Here is a 24,568-nt window from a genome sequence, read left to right on the forward strand (position 1 = left end):
AGAACTAAAAAAGTCCTATAGATAATCTGTCTGATGTCAGTGAGTTTTATCTTTCATGAATGTGTTTTCTCATATATGTGGAGTTGGGGTTTAAAGAGAAGCCATGTTGATCACAATAATATCATGGAACCCTGAAGCGACTGGTCAGTAGACAGTAACTAACGGTAATGGTTAATATTCGCGTGACTCACACGTCCATTCAAGCTCAGAACAGTTCTTGCTAGCCAGTTTAGGTGGCTCTCACTGCTTACAAATAGCACTCAAATACAGAAGAGTGGTCAATTTTTGCTCCCCTATTCATTTCAACAGGAAAAGAAGAATGTTTTTTGACACAAGCACTGAACTGGATCAGGACGGAGTTGGAGTAGTGTTGATATTGCACAAGCACAGGAGCAGAAGCGACACCAAAAAAGGGTGGAATAAAGAAGAAGAAGAAAAGAAGACTTAATTAGAACAGTACTATGATTGAGTCATGCTGACTCAGACCCCTGTCCCTTCATCTCAGTTTCATCCGTGTTGACAGCATAGTTTAACATTACTCCTTTACAGGATGATAAAATGGTGGTTGAAAAATTCTTATAGCTTGTATCGAATTAAAAAAGATGAACTGGATAAGTAAATAGCCTACATTGAAAGCAGTGTTAGCTATCAAACAACAATAAATAACATACTAATGTACTTTATAATGTATTGTCTGTAAAAGAGAGCCTTTGTTTTTAACTAGCAGTATTTAAACAACATTATATTCTATCTTGATAAGAACTCTTCAATTACTATGCTAAATGTTGGGTAAAATATTTATGTTTTTGTTAAAACAGTTAAATGTATCATTATTGTATTTTGAAATCCTCAAATATTAGTACCAGTCTTGAACGTCCTACAGTCATGGACAAAAATATTGGCACCCCTGCACTTGTCAGATAATGTACCAATTCTCCCAGAAAAGAAAATCGCAATTACAAATGCTTTGGTGTTCACATGTGGATTTCTGTTGTTTGCATTGGAACAATTAAAAAAAGCAGAGAAGAAAAGCCAAATCTGACATTATTCCACACAAATCTCCAAAAGAGGACTGGACAAAATGATTGGCACCCTTTCAAAATTGTAAGAAATAATTGTATTTCAAGCATGTCATTTTAATCTTTATTTAAGTCACAGATGCTGGTAATATTGAAATCACATTTGCAACCAGTTAAAATGGAGCATAGTGCCTACATATTAGAAATTAACTATAATAATACAATACAATTAAAACAAATTGAAATTGTTAACATAAGCATAACAGAAAAGATTTAACACAAGGCCAGAAATGCCTTCCTGAATAAAAACGTTTTAAGTCCAACTTTAAAGGAGTCCAGCGTCTGCGTTGCCCTTAGGTGGACAGGGAGGCTGTTCCATAAGTGTGGCGCTGCCGAGCAAAAGGCTCGGTCGCCCATGGTGTGGAGCTTGGTTTTGGGGACGCGGAGGAGCAAGCTGTTGAAGACCTGAGGGTGCAGCTGGAGGTTTGGGGAATAATTCTTTCTTGCAGGTAGGGAGGTGCATGTCCATTTATGCATGTATGGGTGATTATAAGTACTTTGTTGTCAATCCGGAAAGAGACAGGGAGCCAGTGTAGTGAGTGTAATATTGGTGTTATGTGCTCATATTTCCGGACCTTCATCAGAATCCTGGCAGCGCTGTTTTGGATGTATTGCAGCTACTGGATGTTCTTGCCAGTGATCCCATAGAAAAGTGAAAAATAGAATTACAATAGTCCAGTCTTGTAGAGATAAAGGCGTGGACAAGCTTCTCTGCATCTGATAGGGTTAAAGTGGGGCGGAGTTTGGAGATGTTTCTTAGATGATAAAAAGAGGTTTTGCACAGGTGTTTTATATGATCATTAAAGTTCAGGTGAGAGTCAAACCTAACTCCGAGATTAGTGACTGTGGAGGAGAGGGGGATGACCTGGCTGTCGAAGGTGAGATGAGTCAAGGAGGATGACTGAACCTGGTGTGGAGTGCCAACAAGAAGGGCTTCAGTTTTGCTACTATTAAGCTGGAGAAAGTTGTTGCTCATCCATGCCTTTATCTCCCCAAGACAGGCGGTGAGACATGTCATGGCTGCAGTGGGGCTTGGGGCAGTTTTGATATAAAGCTGTGTGTCATCAGCATAACAGTGGAAAGACATCCCATGTCTGCTGATGACACGTCCGAGGGGGAGCATGTACATAATGAAGAGGAAGGGGCCCGAGGACCGACCCTTGCGGAACACCACAGGAGACAGGGATATCGTACGAGTCATCAGCAGACATGGGATGTCTTTCCACTGTTATGCTGATGACACACAGATTGATATCAAAACTGCCAAGTTGACTCAACCTTTGTGCTGTGTGTCTGTATATACCGCACTGAGCATGGAGAAAAGAAATAAGAGCAAAGAATTGTCTGAGGATTTAAGAACCAAAATTGTAGAAAAGCATTAACAATCTGAAGGCTACAGGTCCATCTCCAGAGATCTTAATGGTCCTGTGTCCACTGTGAGCAGTGTCATCAAGAAGTTTACAGTCCATGGCATTGTCACAAACCTCCCTGGATGAGGAAGGAAGAGAAACATTGGTGACAGAATGCAACAAAAGATTGTTTGAATGGTGGATATAAACCCAGAACAGTTTCCAAATAAATTTAAGCTACCCTGCAGACATAGGGTACAACGGTGTCAGCTCGCACTATCCGTCACCTTTTGAATGAAATGGGATGCTATGGTAGGAGATCCAGGAGGTCCCCACTGTTGACACAGAGACATAAAAAAGCCAGACTGGAGTTTGCCTGCCTAAACCTCCCTGGGGAAGCCAAAATCATTCTGTGAGAACGTCCTGTGGACAGATGAGACCAAAGTAGAGCTTTTTGGTAAAGCAGTTTATTGACAACAAAATATGGCCTTCAAAGAAAAGAGCATGGTCCCTACAGGCAAATATGGTGGAGCTGGACCGATGTTTTGGGGTTGCTTTGCTGCTTCTGGAACCCGATGCCTTGACTGTGTGCATGGCATCAGAAAATCTGAAGACTACCAAATCATTTTTGGGCGCATTGTAGGGCCCAGTGCCAGAAAGCTGGGTCTCCGTCAGAGGACATGGGACAATGACCCATAGCTCACTTCAAAAAGCACCCAGAAATGGTTAAGACGAAGCACTGGAGAGTTCTGAAGTGTCCGAGATGAGTCCAGATCTTAATCCCATGGCACAACTGGGGCATGATCTCAAATCAGTAGGGAGAAGGCACTCTTCAAATGTGAGAGACCTGGAGCAGTTGGCAAAAGAAGAGTGGTCCAAAATTCCAGTAGAGAGGTGTAAGACACATCATTCATGGTTACAGGAAGCAATTAATTTCAGATATTTGTATTTCTTTATTTTTAAGGGACTTCTACCCATTAATGAACACTTGAAAATGTATTATATTTATTATTATATTTATATTACATTATATTTATTTATTTGATCCTAAACTGTTGTGATATATTGCACATTTTCAGTTAAAGTACATTGAGAGCAACTAAACACCACAACAAATTCCTTGTATATGAAAATGTACTTGGCCAATAAACATGATTCTGATTCTGATTCTGATTCTGATTATTAAGTTGAGGGTGCCAATAATTTTGTCCAGTCCATTTTTGGAGTTTTGTGTTGAATAAAGTCAGATTTGGCATTACTTCTCAGATTTTTTGCAATGTAAACTAAATAAATAAACATGTGAATACAAAAGCATTTGTAATTGCAACAATTTTCTGGGAGTAGTGGTGCATTATCTGACAGAAGTGCAGGGGTGCCAATATTTTTGTCCATGACTGTATATCAGTTTGGCTCTATTGTCAACCCCTGGTTTTAGTGTGTTAGTGTGTACCATGCACACACTAACTGAACCTCTCACACTGCACTCAACCTGTTCACAGAAGCCCATGACTGAATGTCCTGTGGTGTGTGTGTGGGTATGCATGTGTGTGTGTGTGTGTGTGCTTTGCCATGATTGGCCTCTGTCTCAGGTATTCATTTCAAGATGAAGAAGATATGTTCATGGTGGTGGACTTACTGCTGGGTGGGGATTTGCGCTACCACCTGCAGCAGAATGTGCAGTTCAGTGAGGATGCAGTGAAGGTCTACCTTTGCGAGATGACTTTAGCGCTTGACTATCTGCAGAGCCAACACATCATCCACAGGTACACAAGCTTATATTTCCATTTCTTGAAACTCTACAAGTAGGACTAAAATTCCATTTTAGTGGACAAATTCAGGGAAACACGTTTCACCCTGCCTGCTACAAACCTTGCTGTCTGACGTCTGAAGGCCAGTTGATATGTTCGCGCTTGCTTGACAACCGATCACATATAACCATCAGTCAATCAGAACTAGGGGCCTGCATAAGGTTAATAACTTGCTGTGTATAAAATGTATCAAATCCAGGAAGAAAAAAAACTCTTACGCTAGCATGGAGTACCAAGCACTATGTGACTATGTTAGTAACCTTCATAACTAATGTTAGCTGGTTGGCAAACGTGATCTTGCTAGCATGACCAACTGGCCAAAAATCATCACACAATGTCGGACATGTATATTATGAAGACATGTCTGATAATGTATCGATCCCTCTATGATATTTGTATGTATTCCATATACTTATTTGCCTTGCCCGACGATTCACATGTCTCTTGCTTCCATAGCAGGCCGGCAAGTTGAGAGACCAAATCTCGATCAGTGGGTGGAAATAACTAAAATTGCTTGTTGTAAATTATCAATGTAAGCTGGGTTAATTATCAGAGCAACACTGTGTCAAAAAAGTAAATCAAGTCAAATCCAAACATTTGACAATGTATCACTCTATTTTTCAATTCACATACATTGCATGCACACACACACACACACACACACACACACACACACACACACATTGTCACCACCCTCAATGTATCAATACATTTTTGTTACTTCTAGCCTTGATGTCACTATCCTTAAATCAAGAATTGTGATAATTATCATGTTGTGAATGATGAATGAAAATGATGAAACAACGGTCAATGTATAACTAAACTTTAAATAAAAATTTCAAACCTTTAAAAAAATCATATCTCTTAAGAGTTTTAAATATTGGATTCATTATTAGTTTTCTAATTAAAAAAACATCATTCTCTCGTACCGAAATTGGGGGGTACTCCACAGATCACAAAACTGGAATGAGAAATTATTCTTGGAACTGTAAATAATTTAGCTAATTATTGTATTGTTATCTTGGAATTCTGTTAGATCTTTCATTTGGAATGTATCTTTGTTATTGTAATTAGCTATTACAACTAATTTGCATATTGTAATCTGGGAATTGTGTTTGGAATTAGTCTTAAACACAATCTGCATTATTGTATTCTTAGAATGGTCAGATATCTCATTTGGAATTGAAAAATAAGTACCTTTTTTGGTATTGCTGTTTCTACTTGAGAAAATGCAATTTCAATTTGAAATATGATCATGAAAGGCCTCTTTTACTAGAGGGTTAAACAAAACAAAATAAAACAAAAATTGCAATTGGAATTTCTATCAGTTTGTCCATTTCTATCTCTTGGAGGTTATTAAACAGACATTGCAATAAGTATAGCTGTTGTACAAACCTGAAAACCTAGTATTTTTTTAGTGTCAGTACTCTGTCTTGTCTGATTCTGTGTTTGACATGTCCTGTGTTTTTGTTTTGGTAGCCATGCGCTACCACGTGTTCCCCCCCTTGTCCTGTCTTTGTTCTGTTTCCCGCCTGTTCTTCTCCTCACCTGTTCCCAATGATTACCCTGCCTATTTAAACCCAGTCTTGCTCAGATTCTCGGAACAGTGAATTTGTACACAAACGTATGGACACAAACGTATGGTGAAAAATAACGTACCTCCATTAGTTCATCGTTGTATGCGAATACAATGACAATAAAGGCTTTCTTTTTCTATTCTTTCTTCTAATTATTGTTTGACCATTGAATTTAAGGATTGTATGGTGGCGCAACGGTGAGTGGCGTCGCCTTATGTGCGCACTACACAGGTTTAATTCCTGGGCAAGGCCTCTGCTTTGGATAAAAGCGCCTGCTACTTATCTTTACTCTCTTCTGTATGCTGTTGGAACAGAGGGTAGTTAAAGTGCTTTTGGAATACTGGTCAGTACTTTTGTAAAAACCAAGGGTAGTAAGAGTGCTTTTGGACAACTGGTCAGTGAACTAAAGGTCCGTGACAACATGAAATAACACAATAATAGGCTGATGTCAGGGAAGTCATACAAGCTACAGACAGACCATATTAGGAGAGATCAAATCAAAGAATTCCTACACAGTGGATGACTTTCTCTTCCTTACTGGCTCCATAATGCAATATCAAATAATCTATACTACTAACAACAGCAAACAATCTTAATCTCCGACTACAGCTAAATCTCCAACTACCGCTAAATCTCCAACTACTAACTACACACCCATGAATACGAGATGGGAAATGGGACATTTTATAGTTGTCCCGTCGGAAAGCACTTGATTCAAATGAGGCTTCAGACGTTACCAGTGATGTAATTTAGGCAAAACGATACAAGCCTCGATACACGCTCTCTTTTCAGTTTTAATTTTAATTTAACATACCGTCCCAACGTTTTACCCACACTTTAAACCCAGACAGTTCTACTAACTCATTAACATTATGTATTCAGTACTTAAAACCTGGTATTTAGTTGACCCAACTTAAAATGTATTCGTTTTCTGAGCAAGTGAAGACGTTTTAATTGATTTGGAATGTATTTGTTTGAGTAAACATTGCTTGATAACTCATTTTCTTTTAGTATCTGACGTCATCAACGTCGTTGAGAACACCATTGCAAAGCTCTTGTGATGAGAGACGGAGACAGCAGACTTAAGATAGAGGAGTCGTTTAGTAATCCAGAGGTTGCAAGGTTGCTAGTTCGGTTCCCCACTCCTCCTTACCAAGTGTATAAGTGTGAACCCCTAAACTGCCCCTGATCTATAAATTAAAAATTCCTTGTAAATCGCTTTGGATAAAAGTGTCTGCTAAATCACAGATGTAAATGCAATGGCAACACTGGGAAGGCGGTCGACCAATCACAGTTCTCTCTACAGTAAGAGCTTGCGCAAGCAAGAAGTTGGAACGTAAGGAAGATACCCTTTCAAAAACTTGTAAGGGCCTAATAACTAGTTTGTGAAAGACCCAGAGAAACACAAATTTCCGACAAGGCAAAATCCTGTACGATTTTGGAATAATATGAGTTCAGAGAACTCAAAAATTATGAAAATGATAACAAAATAAATCAGTATAGCCGATGTATAATTTTTAGTTTACAGTTTACTTAAAAGTTTACTTAAAAAATATATATATATGTACTCAAATTTTATTATGTAATCGGTTACATCAAAAGTTTTAAGTACTCTGAACTTGTTCAGGTTTACAGTGCACAAGCTTAACAGTGATATATTGACAGATTGACAGATAGTTACAAAATTTGGGAGGTGCATGTCAGGCCACGGAGAGGTGCTCGGAGAGGGTTTGCAACGACCAAGAAGTCTCTGTGTGTCTGCATAAAAGGCTGACCATAAAAGTCATGGGCAATCAATGAGAAAAAGTGACCCAACAATGCAACTATAACAAGCACATTTATCCAAAAGACATCTTGCATTGCTCAGAAATTTAACCCAGGTCAGCTACTTGCTAATCAACAACACTAACCATTGTAACACTGATCACACATGGTAGATTTGCCACAGTGGTATTTACAGTATTGTGATAGGCCAGCCAATAGATTCAAAAAAATCTGGCCCCCTACTGACCAGACCAGACGCTCATCGGCCCCGAGGTAATCTGAGTTTGAGACCCCTGATTTACCATACACATATTTACAAGCAAGCGATTAATAATGTTATCAGAACTACAACAGAAATTAACAACATAACAAAGTTGAACAAAAGATGGAAAACCATACTTTATGAATATAATAAGGATTAAATAATTTAAATTTAGACTTAATATTTAATAATATTCCTTCATTGCCTCCCTATACCTGCTAGATTTAATTTGAAATCCCTCACTCTGGTTTGTACGACAGCCACTGGATCAGCACCTGCCTATTTAAATGATATGATTCAGCTCTATTCCCCCTATCGACCACTTTGCTCCTCTGATGAGCGTTTGTTGTCTTTGTCGTCTCTCCGCAGCATGAGATTACAGTCAAGACTCTTTTAGTGTGTGGAACCTTGGTGGTGTCATTACCTACCTAGTGCTGAATGTTCCACCAACAGCCTTGGCATATTTAGAAAGTGCTTTCAAATAATCATCTCTCTAATTAGTTAATTTGCTTGAGGCCTACTCTGTAGTCATAGTTTTGGTATTCTTTGTTGTTATTGTTAATAATAATAATAATAATAATAATAATAATATATTGGTTCTTCAATTATTTTTCATCAGGCTAGTATTACTCCCTTTTGTATAGTGCATTTCATACCCAGTGTTCCATCTGGCTGTTGCGTTGCTTCAAGGGTTGCGTGGCAACGATTTATTTTGGAACTATAATTTTTAGTGGCGGAAGAATGACGGTTTATCATTAAACTATTGTTTCTTAAATTGAATTGTCTTTATTTATGAAACCATATCAAATATTTGTAGTAACAGTTTTAGAAAAGCAATAAGCCCCGCGAGTCCGTGGTTTGCGCTTCGCGTCGTGCCTAACATCTCCCCTTACCTGTTCTAAAATCAGCGCAAACCACAGCCTGTTGGGGCTTATTGCTTAAATACATTTCACATTTAGGATGAACCTTCTCCACATAAACAGAGAACAATAAAACCTGCTCGCGGAGAAACAAGTTACCACAAAGAACCATACAGACTAGAGGATGGATACCCGACCTGAGCCCGTCGGAACCTGACGGGTTGGGCCGGGTTCGGACAAATATTTAGAATGTATAAGCGGGCTCGGGTCGGGCTCGGACACATCAGCACGATAATGCATTGAACATTCCATATTCAAAATATCTTGATAAATAGTGAAGCCAACTGTCTGCTTCACATGATGCAAAAGTTCGTTTTTGAGAATAAAATAAATGGCAAAATGGCATCACTGAGAAAGTTAAAGAGAAACTGTCATCTGGAGAGTTTAAAATTATACTAAACGAAGGGAAATCTACTGTATGGAGATATTTCTGCTTAGTAGACGATGCAGATTCTAATTAGGCTGTTGGATATGTCCAATGTAAGAAGTGTGATGTTTTAATGAAATATTATACATGCAACTCTTGTTCTCCACAACAACATGGATTAAAACTCGATGGTTGGATGTAGATAGTATCAGAACGAACGTCGGCGTGCAAAAAGATCTTCAAGACTGAGGCCCAATCTCGATTCTTCCCCTTGCCCCTATTTCTTTGTCTTTGTCTTTGTCTTAACCCTAGCACTTGCAAGTGTAAGGGCCAATGGCTGAAAACTTTCCCCTATGAAATGAGACGCCACTCGGTTTCGGGTACGTCACTTGGCGTCCCTGGATAATACAGGATGGTACATGTAAAGCACAGGTCGATGTCTTCAAACAAGTGCTGTCATTCACAGATATCAAACGGAATTTGTTATCTGTAGAAATGCGTGACTGTATGAGCTATGAAACTAGCGATTTAAAAAAAGTTTCAATTATGCAAATATATATACGACTGTATAGAGCACAAAACTAGACTGTCGTAATTGTTTTGTGGACGGTACATATAAAGCACGGATCGATGTCTCCAAAGCAAGTGCTGTCATTCACGGATATCAAACGTAATTTGTGGATAATAAAGTTATCTGTACACATGCATGGAGTCAGGCTAGTCCTAGCAAGCTACCATATAATCCAATGAAGTGGTGGCATACGCGCTAGCTGTAACCTAAAACTACTGTTTGAAAGCTTCAGTTAATACCTACAATACTCTGCATCGTTCGTGTAGCACATTTCAGATCAAACCGAGTCATTATAAACTTATAAAAAGTTGTGTAGATAGCTGTATTCATGTAAAATATTCCTCACTTCAAGCAGCCATGATTTTTGGAAGCAAGTAAGGTCTCGGATTATCTTAACTCCAAGGGCCATATAGCCCTCAATCTTATCCCTTAATTTTGATCAAATTAGGTATTGAGACACCACTAGCCCTCACATGAACGCGCAACTTCAAGGGTAAGGGGGAAGATAAGGCGCAAGGGGAAGAATTGAGATTGGGCCTAAGACTTGTCTGTTGTGCCTCCGTCGGTGAATCATAAAACCTGAGTTTAGCATAGCGTGTGTAATGTGTAGCTATTTCGTTCCGTTTGTTAACCTTTCCTGCTGTCTGTCTCTGAACGTAGTTGGAGATTGCAGGGGAGTAAAATGCTCCACGGCCGAAGTAGATTTTTAACTTCGGGGTTAATTCCCTGTCGTTTACATCTGCTGCTGGTTAGTAAATACTGACAGCAGGAAAGGTTAACAAACGGAATGAAATAGCTACACATTACACACGCTATGCTTTAATAAAACTCACGTTACTCCAGGGACGTGCAGTCATAGGAGGCAGGGGAGGCAGAAAAAAAAAAAAAAATTATATTTATATATATGTGACCCGGCATCGGAAAAGGGGGAACAAGTCGGCCGAGGTTTTTTTTTTCCAAATGAGTGGTTTTCGTTTTTTTGCAGAATGTGCAAGTTGAAGTCATGAAGAAGCCACTCCATGTTTCAGATAACAGTATTGGTTACCTTAAAAGTATACATTTTGTCGTTGAAGCTGGTACAGTTTGGTTAAATTCAGCTTCGCTCTCGTGGCGCTTGGGGGGTGTTACATAATTTCCATATGAACTGCTGAATCGCGTTTGTTATTTTTTTCGACGAATCAGCTGCACGTTACAAGCGATACACATGGCTACTTATACAGCATCATACTCTACTACTCTTATCCAGATGGCAATCTGACTTCTGAATCTGAAGATGAGTGCACAGATGATGAATGCGATTTCACCAAACTGGAGAACATCCCTAGTCTACAGCTGACCTTAGCCGACGAGGAAAAATATTTCGGCCTCGCAGCAGAGGAGCTGGAGCGTGACATATCAGACGCTATCTCTACGGTAACTTTGACTGCAAATGCAACGCAAGAAGAAAGGAGAACTCTCTCCTCGGAAGACATTTGTGTAGCAACAAACTTTCTCCAGAGCTTATATACAACATACGGAGTGATTCTCTAGCAGCTGAGAGAGAGTGGCAGGACATGCAAATCATTGGACATCTCGAGGCAAACAGACGTTCAGTAGTTACTTCGGAGATGACTACATCCACCAAAAAGCCAGCAGCAGACGTAAAGGAAAGGGAATTAACCCCGAAGTTAAAAACATGTAATCTACTTCGGCAGCGGAGCATTTTACTCCCCTGCAATCTCTACGTTCAGAGACAGACAGCAGGAAAGGTTAACAAACGGAATGAAATAGCTACACATTACACACACTATGCTTTAATAAAACTCACGTTTTATGAGACACCAACAGAGGCTCAACAGACAAGTCTTACCATTGAAGATCTTTTTGCACGCCGACGTTCGTTCTGAAAAATACCTACATCCAACCAGTGATGTTGTTGTGGAGAACGAGAGTTGCATCAATCATATTTCATTAAAACTTCACACTTCTTACATTGGACATATCCACCAGCATAATTAGAATCTGCATTGTCTACTTAGCAGAAATATCTCCATACAGTAGATTTCCCTTCGTTTAGTATCATTTTAAACTTTCCAGATGACTGTATTGCCCCCGCTCGTCAAGTGAAACGTGTCCAGAAACAAGGCTCCTTTGTCTGGATAGCCAAAGCTAGCATAACTGCCATTTAAATCCAATGGTAATGCTACCTAGCTAGGTATGCTAACTGTCGGTATCCATCGTTAACTTGTTAATCGTTAACCATCATGTCACTGGCTTTAATTTGAGAATGGCATGTTAGTAGTACATTTAATATCAGTACACTTGATTCATTACTGCTGATGTGTTACTTATATGTTACTTATTAGCAGCTAGCTACCTAGCCACTATGTGTTCCAATGTGTTTTCAGTTAGTGTTAGCGGCAAGCTAGCTGTAATAGTTGAGTTGAGCTTCAGTTAAGACGCTGCGTACCGTATTTCATCATCACATTCGATTATTTATTAGAAACAAAAACAATTGCTTCACATGAGACACTCAACACTTCACATATATATATCTCATGTGGGGGGGGGGGGGGTTGTTATGGCATATATGCTTAATAAGAATATATGAAATACAGAATAACACTACATAATTAACAACACTAAAATTCTTGAGTCTTCAGTGACACCTGTAGGGGGAAGGGCTACAGATACCAGATGTCAGTGTGACATCTGTAGAGGAGGGCTAATCTTACTGAGATGCAAATGAGCACAACTGTCTTCCCTTTGTCCCAGGTGAGGTAGCCTGACGATGTCATACTCATGATTCTAGTCAGAATATGAGTCTGATACCGAACCTTTGGGCTGTGATTATGGGGTGTGTTTCAACGAACCAGGAAAGAAAATGCCTATTCGCTGAATTGGATACCTAGAACCAATTAGAGCAACGTAGTAGCCTATTACCATCTGATAGATTAAACTTTTACCTGATCCGTAGGAAGGACGGCAAAAACATCTTTTCAATCGGCAAATGCCTTGATCGCGTTTCTCTGTTCCTCTTTCAAAATGAATGCGCTGTCAATGTCTGTTGAGATATGCCTGCTCACATTAATTAATTAGCATTAAGGCTACAAGCTACAGTTTGTTTCAATGGGTTTTTTGTGTACGCGTTAGCAATGATCTTACAATAATGGTCTAGAGAGCTTTAGTTAAGACAAAAAATACTCTGCAACATTCGTGTTGCACATGCACAACTAACCGAGTCAATGTAGACATTAAAAAGTCGTGTAGATAGCTTAATTCACATAAAATATTCCCCACTAAGCACCCGAGACGCGGCCATCTTGGTCGGAGTTCGAATCTACCGGTTAATTCAACTCAAGCGTTGCGATCTGTCCATCAACGTATAAAGCCCGCCCTGACAATTTGATTGGTCCGGTTTTATCCGACCGATGAAACTCTCTCCCAATTAGCCCAGAGCCAGACCAAATCTCCCTGACCAAACATTTTGTGGGCGGGGTTTGGGCTGGTATCCAGGCTACAGGTGAGGTGGCAATTTGGAAAAATTAGAGGTCCTTTTTCTCAGCAAAAGCTTTTCTGAGGGGTATACATTCAAATGATCACAACGTATACAAATATTATCAGATCTACATGAGTGAGACATCATTGGATAGCTTTAAACCTACACTTTCAGAATCTGTGAATAACTCAAAATGTCTCTGGGGAGACTTGTGGCTGGTTTAGCCATGGCTGGTCACATATATATATATATGTTATATAATAAATATTCATATTTCTCTACTAATCTGTGGTATGGGTGTAATTTCTGTAGGATTCCGATCATTTCGAGCATTTTTATTATCAAAATCGCTGAATTTGCGCATTTCCGCTTCCTGAAAACATGGACGTGCCGTGGACTGAGGCAAATTCATTGCTGTCCATGGGCAGCTGAGCCAGTGCCTCAGTAAGGATTGCGCAATCACTCCAAACTGGGTTTTACGCATGCGTGCGCAAGCGTAGAACCTTTGAATTGAGCTCAAATCGCATTGAAAAATATTGTTACTGAGGCAGGCAGTACCACTGCCTCTGGAAGGGAGGCGAGAGAGAGCGCAATTGTCGGGTATATGTTGTTTTTAAAGTTGGGCTTCTTCTAGGCTTCTACTTGACGGCGAAAATGGAAGGTTGTATTGCTAAGCTGAAGCAGTTCTCAAAATTGGACTTGCAGTCCAAACGTGAAATGATTAATAATGGGAGACCAATGGCGGAGCTAAAATGTTTGCTTCAAACGACGGGACGAGTTGCAGTGTTGGGCAAGCTACTTGATATTTGTAGTGAGCTAAGCTATAAGCTACTCTACAATAAATTCAGCTTCACTACACAGAAGCTACCACTCACAAAAGTAGCAAGCTAAGTTACATAAACCTGTCAAAAGTAGTTTGATACATTAAAAGCTACTTTCAGTTAACACTAAAAGGTCTATATCCCTCGTCCGGGATATTTTTATTTTTGAGTTTTCGTCTTAGAGACATAAAAAGAACATCAACGGAAACATTGAACCCTTTTCTAATATTATTGCTGAGGTCTTCTAGAATAGAATCATATATTCCATTTGTGCATCAATGTTTTTAGTTAAGCAAAATGTACAAAAACATCAAGGCATGTCAGTCAACTTAGAAAAGTCTAAAATGCCTTGGACCTTAGAGTGTTAAACAAACTGCATGCCAAGTCCATGCAATTTTAGTGATCAAACACAACTGTCAGTCAGATAAAAACGGTTGAATGGATGAAATTTGTGTGTTCGTATGTTTGTGTTGGATCTCATTGACGTTGACAGGAACTTTTTCCTTGGATTACAAAGAAGGCATCTGAAAACATATTTAGTTTCACTCGTCTCTTATAAAGTGACGTACTTTTGAAGGTATGGCTGTTGAGTCAGGTATTCAAATGAAAACAAATGAGTGCAGAAGACCTCCTATACCTTCATCTTTCGTCTATTTCGTGCATTTTTTGCAATTCGACTCCCTGAGCAGACAGCACGGTCTTTTCACTTTTTAACTTTCATCATCTTCAGCTTTATCTAAATATCAACAGCATTCTAGTTATCCGGTTGTCTAGAATCTGCATGCAAACTACCCATTTAAAGAATTCATTTTAAATGCATGAGCACCGTCTGGTGGATTTTCACTCGTCTCGCCTAAAGTGACGTACTGCTTAATTTTTGTGTTTGATGGCTGCAGGGAAGCCTGTTATGAATGAACATCAGAAAGGTCCAGAATAAATTAGCTTTCGAGGACGCTACTGCGGTACTAATGCCACATTGAAATGTTTTTATGAATAGCCCTATTCATAAAAACATTTCAATGTGGCATTAGTACTATGAACAGTTGAGAAATTGATTCCGTCGGGCTCGGTTCGGATTCGAAAAAAATAAATAATGAAAGGCTGTCGGACTCGGTTACTATTCTGTCGGACCGGGCCGGGCTCGGACATAAAAATTCGTCCCGATCCATGCTCTAATACAGACACACACAGAGGGGGTTGGGGTGATCTACAGTAGACAGAGGGAGACCTAGGCCTTATCTCGAAATGTGTCGCCTCCGCCCGATTGCCTCGCATACTGAAATAACAGAAAACTACTGACAACAGATATGTCAACAAAGTAAAAGAAAAGACTTTTCCACCTCCTCTGTGTTTTTTGAAGAACACTATGTGCATTAACCATGAAGAACATTATATATATTTACCATTTGATCTGACCCATCAACACCCATGTTTTATTGTAATCATTAATTACGTCAGGCAGGCAAACTACTATTCTGTCTCAGTCTGTATCCTTTCTTACAAATCTGTATAATTATTAGCATTAGGTGATCTACAGTAGACAGAGGGAGACCTAGGCCTTATCTCTAAATGTGTCGCCTCCGCCCGAATGCCTCGCATACTGAAATAACAGAAAACTACTGACAACAGATATGTCAACAAAGTGAAAGAAAAGACTTTTCCACCTCCTCTGTGTTTTTTGAAGAACACTATGTGCATTAACCATGAAGAACATTATATATATTTACCATTTGATCTGACCCATCAACACCCATGTTTTATTGTAATCATTAATTACGGCAGGCAGGCAAACTACTATTCTGTCTCAGTCTGTATCCTTTCTTACAAATCTGTTTAATTATTAGCATTGTGGAAATAGGACCAGAACGTGACTACAAATGTTCCACAAATGCCGGAAACAATGGCAGAGGTGAAGATCATAAAACATACTGAAAACTCTTTCTGCTGCTACACTTGTAGCTGGTATGCAGAGGTATCTTTTGCAATATCTGACAACAATGGTAAGTCCACCTGTGCTCTCCAGCACTCCAATTTGACATTACTTTAAATTTAGCAACTGTGTTAAATGTAAATGCAGAATGCAAAAATGCACCTCTTGGTTCTTTCTGGACCTGGACTGGAGGTCTCTCTGATCTGAATCTTGCATAGGACCATACGGACTGGGATGGCTCTCCTCAATTGTCTCCTCTACTTTCTAATAGTAATAGTACAAAATAACAGGGATGATTATTAATGAGTAACCACTAACCAGGTAGATTTTAATCAGAAAACTAAACATTTGGATTAACAAGTTGGCTAGTTCAATGCAGTAGCCCATCTTTTACTGTCACTCAATAATATGACTGCAATATAATGATGAGAGTAAAGAAAAGACAATACTATAACAATAATGCAAGAAAATATTTTTTATTTAGACAATTATTTGTAAAGGGCAGGGGCAGCTCACCTTAGTATGCAAGTCTGTAGCGTCATCTATGGACAGAAAGATCCTCTCTGTCTCACGGTCACTCAGGTTTTGAAGCGTGGGTTCAAAGCTGATGCAATGTATAACAGGTCTTCAACGTTTGTGAACCGCTAATCATAATCATCCAGGAACACCTTCTTCGTTTCCTTAATGAGCCCTGTGTCCTCAGTAGTTCCCTCAAAGTGGTTCTTAAGCTTTGCTTTGATGGGGCAATCATGGAAATTGTAGGCTGCTCATCCTCGCACATGACTGTGGTCCTAACTTTGACAGGTGCCATCACTTTGACCATCTCCTCCGCATTGCAGAGGTCACCTTCAGTAAGAGCGCTCACATCTTCTCCTTTTGGTGAGCTCCCTTGACATTAGTTTGGCAAAAACTGCCGATTGTTGATCCAAAAAACGTTTGAGCATGTTGTGAGAACTGTCTCACCAGGTGGTAACGTCATTGATGAGCTAGGGGAGGGCAATGCTATTTGCTGTTGTTTCTGTCGAAGGAGTTCAGCACGTGCTATGTTGCGATGGAGAAATCAGACCACCCACTTTCCCAAGCACCTTCGCAGCACTGCTCACATGAAAGGCCTTCTGGGCAGCCATATTTAATGTATGCGCGAAGCACAAAAAGTAAGGGGGCATCTCGGCCTCCACTCCAGCGACTATCATATTTCTGGCGTTGTCGGTCATCAGTGCTGGGTCTTTTTTTTTTTTTATCAATGGTCTTTTTTTGTTTTCTCATCACATTGCAAACAAGACAGTTATACAGTATACAACTTAAATCCCACCACCTTCCACCACCCATCCCCCCACCCCAAACAAAACAAACACACATAGAAACAATACAGGGGGAAAAAAGAAGAAAGAGGGGAAGAAAAAAATAAACAATAATGACCACTTTAACTCTATTGTGTTCAATATCAGAAAAGCCACAGTGCTCAGTAAGGTAAACCATCAATTATAGAGGATTATTCCTCAGTTATGTCTGAAGTGCTGAAACTGTCAAGAAAAGGGCTCCAGATCTTATAGAATGTATTCACTGATCCTCTGAGACTATATCTAATTTTCTCCAATGAGAGAAAAGACAGTATATCTTTGACCCAGTGGGTGTGTTTGGGTGGGGCAGCTTCTTCCCATTTCAACAAGATGGAACGGCGTGCCAAAAGTGAAGCAAAGGCCAGTGTCTTACGTTTTGCTACAGGTAGTTGCAGTCCCTCCGGGGTAACCCCAAACAAAAAAGAGGGTCAGGGTTAATCTTGTGGTTTAGAATTCCAGAGATAGTCTCAAACACTGAACGCCAGAAATTTCTAGAGAGGGGCAGGACAAGTACATATGAATTAGGGAAGCATCTGCACTTTTACATTTGGGAGAAATATTTGGGTATATTTTACAAAGTTTTACCTTAGACAGACGGACACGATGCACAACCTTAAACTGTATCAGGGAGTGGCGTGCACACATAGAGGATCCGTGTACCTGTCTAAGAATTGATTCCCAGCTACTATCTGGAAGGCATTGACCTAAGTCCTGCTCCCAGGCTGCCCGGACTGCAGCCAAAGGTGGAGAGTCCAGACCCGACATTAATTTGTACAATCTTGAAATAGATCCCCTAGCAAATGGGTCAACAGAGAGAAAGGCATCCAAAGGGTTCATTTTGGTACTTGACACTGGACAAAATGCCTCACAAAATTAGTTTTTGGCAAGTCATACTGTCTTGAACACTGCTCAAAAGAGGCAAAAGTATTATCTATAAATAGGTCTTTAAAACAGTGTAGTCCTTGTTCATGCCATGCCAGAAATGTCTTATCTTGTATTGATGGAACAAATAAACGGTTCAATGCTATGGGGCTTAGCAGGGACACTCTCTGAAAGCCAAATGTCTTCCTGAACTGAAGCCACACCCTAAGAGAGTGGTTTACCACTGGGTTGTATGTAGGCGTACGACTAATCCCAGGAAGAGCAGCACCCAAATATGCAGACAAAGAGGTCTACCTACAAGCACTATTTTCCATGGAAACCCAAGATGGACATTCAAGGTTGAGATGGTACCGCCACCAGTATAACATGCACCGTAGGTTGGCTGCCCAGTAGTAGTATTTAAAGTTGGGAAGAGCCATGCCACCCTGTTCTTTTGGTCTTTGGAGAAAAGCCCTACGGCTGTTTGCCGTTCCAAATGAATGATGAGATAATGGAATCTAAAGATTTGAAAAACGAAAGAGGAAGAAAGACAGGTATGCACTGGAACAGATATCGATACTTGGGAAGAATGGTCATTTTGATTGAGTTGACCCGGCCAATGAGAGTCATGTTCAGCGGGGACCATTTTGAGAGGTCTTGTTTAGTTTTTTCTAACAATTTAGCAAAATTAGCCTGGAAGAGGTGATTGAAAGAGCGTGTAACATTAACCCCTAGGTATGTAAAATTATTCCTAGCAATCTTAAAAGGTACATTTAAGCGTAGTTGTGATGCCTGATGATTAATAGGGAAAAGTTTGCTCTTGTGGAAGTTCAATTTGTATCCAGAGAATTGGCTAAAGGTATTAAGCAAGGACATAGCAGCAGGTCACATCTGGATTACATCTGACACATCTGGATTAAAAATATAAAGCAAGAGGTCATCGGCAAATAAAGATACCCTGTGCTCAGTTCCCCCCCGCACCACACCCGTGATTTGGCTGGAATCGCAAAGTGCTATTGCTAGTGGTTCAATAGCAAGGGCAAAGAGTAGAGGACTGATAGGGCAGCCCTGTCAGGTGCCACGGTGTAATGAGAATGGAGTGGAGTACTGACTATTGGTTAGGACTGATGCAGAGGGTGCGCTGTACAGCAGTCTTATCCAGGAGATGAAAACTGGGCCGAAACCAAATTTCTCTAAAACAGTAAAGAGGTAATCCCATTCTACCCTATCAAATGCTTTTTCTGCATCCATAGAGATAATGCATTCTGGAACAGATTCTGAAGGGGAATATAAAATGTTGAAAAGACGACGAATATTAAAGAATGACTGTCGATTCTTTATAAACCCAGTCTGGTCAGGGGATATTACAGAGGGGAGGACATCCTCAAGCCTTCTTGCCAACACCTTTCAGTGCTGGGTCTTTATCAGCTATGTTCAACTCAAGACAGGCCTCTTTCAATAAAGTGCAGATGTATTTCCCTGTGTGTGATTCATTGAAGACTCTAGTCTGTCAAACATGGCTCGCTAGCTCCCAATCCAGAGTAACATAATGCACTGTGATCGTCAAATAAGAATCTGTTGCACACAATGTCCAGGCATCGGTTGTAATTGGCACTCATTCAGCACTTGAAAGTTTAGCCTTCAGGCCAGTCTTAGTTTTGATGTACAGCTCAGGGGCCGTATTCACAAAGAATCTTAGGGCTAAAAGTAGCTCATAAGTGGCGAATTTAGGAGAAACTCCTAAAAATAATGGGCGTGTCAGTCTTAAATTTAGGACTCCTATTTTTTTTTACTAAGAGCAATTCACAAAATATTTTATCCCTAAAAGTAGCACCTAAGTCTAGGACAGCTTAAAACTCCTCATGAGGACTCCTAAGTCACTAAGACCTATTCACAAAAAGTCTTAAAATGGCTGAAGCCAGACGTAACATGTTGGAGACAATGAACGACTCTGAATTGTTGAGAAGATATCGTTTAAACCGTGAAGGCATCAACATTTTACTAGAATTAGTGCGGGATGCAATCACGTCTCCAACTATCCGAAACAACCCAATCAGTCCGGAAGTTAAATGTTTGATAACATTAAGATTTTTGGCTACGGGGAAAATGCAACTTTGCAACGCAGACGACTTCAGAATATCGCAATCATCAGTAAGCCAATTCATTCATCAAACAATCACCGCACTCTGTAGACCACACATTGTACAACAGTTTATCCGGTTCCCTTTGGACAATCGCCTACTTCAAAGGATCAAGGTCAATTTCATGGCGTTTGCAGGAATGCCCGGTGTCGTGGGTGCCATCGATGGAACACACATTAAAATAATTGCTCCATCCAGAGATGAGGACGTCTTTGTAAACCGCAAAAAGGTACATTGAATTAATACACAGATAGTGTTTGATCCAAATTTCACAATCATGGATATTGTTGCGAAGTGGCCTGGATCTACTCACGATTCGCGCATTTTAATGGAGAGCGCGGTCTGCGCCAGCTTTTTGAGCGGCACCATGTACCTGCTGGATGCCACTTGTTGGGTGGCAGTGGGATCCATGCAAGACATGGCTTTTGACACCCTTCCTCAATCCACAACCGGGAGCACAGTTGAACTACTACATGCAAGTATACGCATGAGGCCTATTTTGGTGACACAATACCTGTAGCCGCGACGGCTCTTTTAAAGTCCACTCCGCAATCTCCATCCTACATTGTGACTGGAGCGCATACCACCGCTTCTCGCAGTCATCGACAGAGCGACACACGGCAGGGAATGAAGCATTTATGTTAACACATATGTCCTCCCATGCCTCACGCTTCTTTTTTGTGGTCACCCCACAGCCAAATTTAGCTTTTATAACTCCCTTCCTCTCCAGCACACTCTGGGCCAACATGGACAGTTGGTCCTGGGACCAGTTCGACTTTCTCTTACGTCTCGCCCTCGTTTCGTCCATTATGACAGGAGGACTTAAAGAGCCGTATGGACTGATATTTGAAGTGTTTAAGGGCTGGAAATATGCCGATTACCTAATAGTTTGCAGGGAGCTTTAATTATTACTTCCTTGATTTCATGCAATTTCTGTGTTTTTTTCGGCAAATTCTCTTTCTCTAACGTGCAAAGCGTCATTCTCGTTGGATGCACAAACTTGTCATCATGCGTGTGCATTCTGCTAAGTGCACTATCCATAACTATTTAATATGACTTCATTTGAAGCCTAGGTTATTCTCTTATTTTCTGTTGATTTAGTGGGATCGTTAGGGGGATGTTAGGACTGAGTTTTGCATGAGAGCGCCTGTCAGCAACCAATCACCGTACGCACCGCTTCTAAACTCGTGCATGAGAATGGACGTCATCCATAGCAACGGAGTTTTTATCTTAAGCTTAGGAGTTGGTATTATCCTTAGTATGAGTAGGTCTCAGAGCCGTTGTGAATCACTTTTAAGAAATTACTCCTACGTAAAAGGTTTTAGCGCGAGTTAGGAGCACTCCTAGTGGTAAGATAAAAGGCTTTGTGAATACGGCCCCAGGTATGCATTATCGCTGAAAGGCTGTCTACACAGTATCGTGTAACTCGGCTCTAACTCTTTTAGCAAGTCACAAAATCTGTAATTTTTTACGGCACTGTATGGTCTGAGGTCCAGGACGATGAAAGGAGCCACAAGTGTCATAATTGTCAAGAACCCCTCGCCGAGTTTTAACTTAGTTGAGGCTGATGGAGAAACTGATTATATTTTTGTTCTCGAGTGTGGTTATGTTTATGTGGCTCGATGCAGTGCTAGCATCAAGTTCGGCATCACCGGCATGGTGTCTTGAGATGTGAGTGCTGAGATTCGTGGTACTGCCACTGTACTTAATTACTGCCCTACATAACGTACAAATGGCTTCACTTTTAACAAGTTTACCCTCCTTTTTGTAGAAGCCAAAGGCCTTCCAAACTTTCGATCTGAGTTTCGATGGCGCAAAATGTGTTCCCTGTGGTCAGGCATCGTTTCTCTACAGATGTAGAGCATGTTCTGAGCATGTCAACGTATGGTGTTGCGTTTTTCAAAGGGATAGCGGCACGCCTGATAGGCTTATGCTAGTTGGGCATTGGCCAATGACAGGCTGTCATTGTTCTGTCTGAGATCAAATGCACCAGGTCAACGAGTGAGTGTTTTGCGTAGCAACTTAACGGAGAGACAAACACTTGTGAACCGGTTCATAACTTTTTAATAACCAACAACCAACAACCGGTTTATGTCATTTTAATACCGACACGGGACTTCACGCATCGATGTGATCGTATCTTACATGCTAAAAATCGGTATCAATACGTATCGGTTATTTTTTCCGCCCCTAGTAGGCACAAAAGACAGCAGGGAGACAAAACTCTTTGGTTGAAAATGTATTTGTCCTCCACCAGGTGCATAATCCAGGAATGTGAGAAATACAACAAAAACACTGAGAATATAAAGAGAAACAAAAAATATTTAGAAAAAAATCTATATGTGCAGTCTATACTACAGAGTAGTACACGATGTCCCTACACTGAGTAGTGATGTTTCCCTTGACACCTAGGCTTGTGTCGAGAACGTGAAGCACTATGAGGCGGAGCCCGTATCAAGGCTTGTATTGTTTTCGCGAAATTACGTCACCGGTGACGTCCAAACCTTCATTTGAGTCCACTGCCTCGAGAAGTGGTTCACTCTTGGCGGGACGTTTCGACTATAAGCTGTCCCAATTCCCATCTTGTACTCATTGGTTTGTTGTTAGTTGTTGTTAGTGGTTGGAGAATTAACGGTAGTTTGGGATTTAAATTATTTGCGTTAGTTAGAGGTTTCGAGGGGCACTGTTGAGCATGCCTAGAGAGTACATGTGTCTACCCTGTAAGCAAAATGACGTCCCCTCGACGTCCTGTAATGGTCTCTCTGAACGTTCTAAAAACGTAAATGTGTATGGTTCCCTTGACAACTTTAGGACGTTTTGCACGAAGTTCCAAGACCGTTGCGGTGACAATTGGGAAACGTTTTCTATAGGTCCTGGGGACGTTCTGCAGGACGTTGCAAGAACGTCCCTTGGACATTGCGGTGACGTCTGGAAAACGTGTTTCTATAGGTCCTGGGGACGTTCTGCAGGAAGTTGCAGGGCATTGTGGTGACTTCTGGAAACCTTGTTTTAGACGTCCTGGGGACGTTATTCAAGGACGCACCGCGGACGTAGCAGGCACTGTGTTTTTGCTGAGCTAAATGAAAAAAATAAAATAATAATAGATCGCGGAGCCGTCATTTCGCTTACATGGCTCACACACACAAGTTCAAGTTTATTTATATAGCACATTTCATATGATATACATAGACACACACAGAGACACAAATGCCCTTTCAAACTTGATTGCGAGGCATGGGAATTGAACCGTAAACCTTCCTATTACTAAACCACTTCGCTACCACTTCACTACCATTGTCTGATTCTTATTTTGTCACTTTAACACCTTTATCACAGTGTGAGACAGCCAACAAACTTAGTCATTTTTTCAGAGGGTTTGAGAAAAAGCATATTGTAGCGATCTCAGTCACTACGCATTGAGGGTTTTCCGTAATGATTCCTTTTTTAATTAACATCCATGGCACGGACGTGCGGGCAGGGAGGCAGAATAACTAGCCAAACTAAGAATGATGAAATAAAACAAATATGAATGCTGCTCTACTGATCTGTGCTCTATGTCTGCATGATTCCAGTACAATGCATAGCCTACATAGGAAGGTCTATCAAGTCTAGCGTTAACATTGAGCTTTCCACAGGCCTTCAAAGATGCTGCAACAGAAAGCTCACTGGTCAAATTGTCTGGTTGGAATTTCTTAAACATCCCGTCTTGCACACACAATCTGGATTAGACAACAATCCAAATATTTAGGCCTATAAAGCAAACGTGCACTGCCCTTAAAGGAACAGGCTAATCTGCCGTTAGAAAGTTATTTAACAACACGCATATGTTGCATTATACTGTCTATGCCCGTACGTGAGCGCGCTGGAACAATGAACTGAACTAGTTCATGTAGAAATTGAACTTTCCAAAAACTGAATACCTGAAGCCCTAGATGTTCGAACAGCTTCACCAGAGAAAAGTCCGAAATGTCGGGCGTTTATGTCGTTATGGAGTGACAAGTTCTAAGGTGCGAGGATATTGATAGTCACAGTAAAATGTTCTGTTAGCACTGTGAAAAGGCTACGCAAAGGATTCACAAGAGGGTCGAATAATTTTAGAATCTCTGCTCTCATTGAACAGAGCAATGACCATGTTGCGGCGCTCATTTTAACGCCACAGCAGGTTGCGATTAAAGGCCACTTATTGACGCGCATCAGACATTAATGTTTTTGTTTCCCATTGTAAACTTAGGAAAATAAACATGTTGCAATCTAAACTACCTGATTATGTTATTATTTAAGCTATGCAGGCCGTCAGTTG

At 40.5% G+C, this 24,568-nt stretch overlaps 1 protein-coding gene across 1 annotated transcript in view; it reads left to right on the plus strand.

Annotated features, from left to right (window-relative positions):
• The window catches only part of stk32c (serine/threonine kinase 32C), a 215,596-nt gene that overhangs the window by 131,745 nt on the left and 59,283 nt on the right, over nt 1–24,568 (plus strand). Inside the window, exon 4 of the mRNA XM_080848338.1 lies at nt 4,018–4,191. Within this exon, the coding sequence (XP_080704464.1) occupies nt 4,018–4,191 (174 nt within the window). The remainder of the gene's footprint in view (nt 1–4,017; nt 4,192–24,568) is intronic.

Source organism: Sprattus sprattus (genome assembly GCF_963457725.1).
Source record: "Sprattus sprattus genome assembly, chromosome: 12".
In the NCBI taxonomy this organism is placed as follows: Eukaryota; Metazoa; Chordata; class Actinopteri; order Clupeiformes; family Clupeidae; genus Sprattus; species Sprattus sprattus.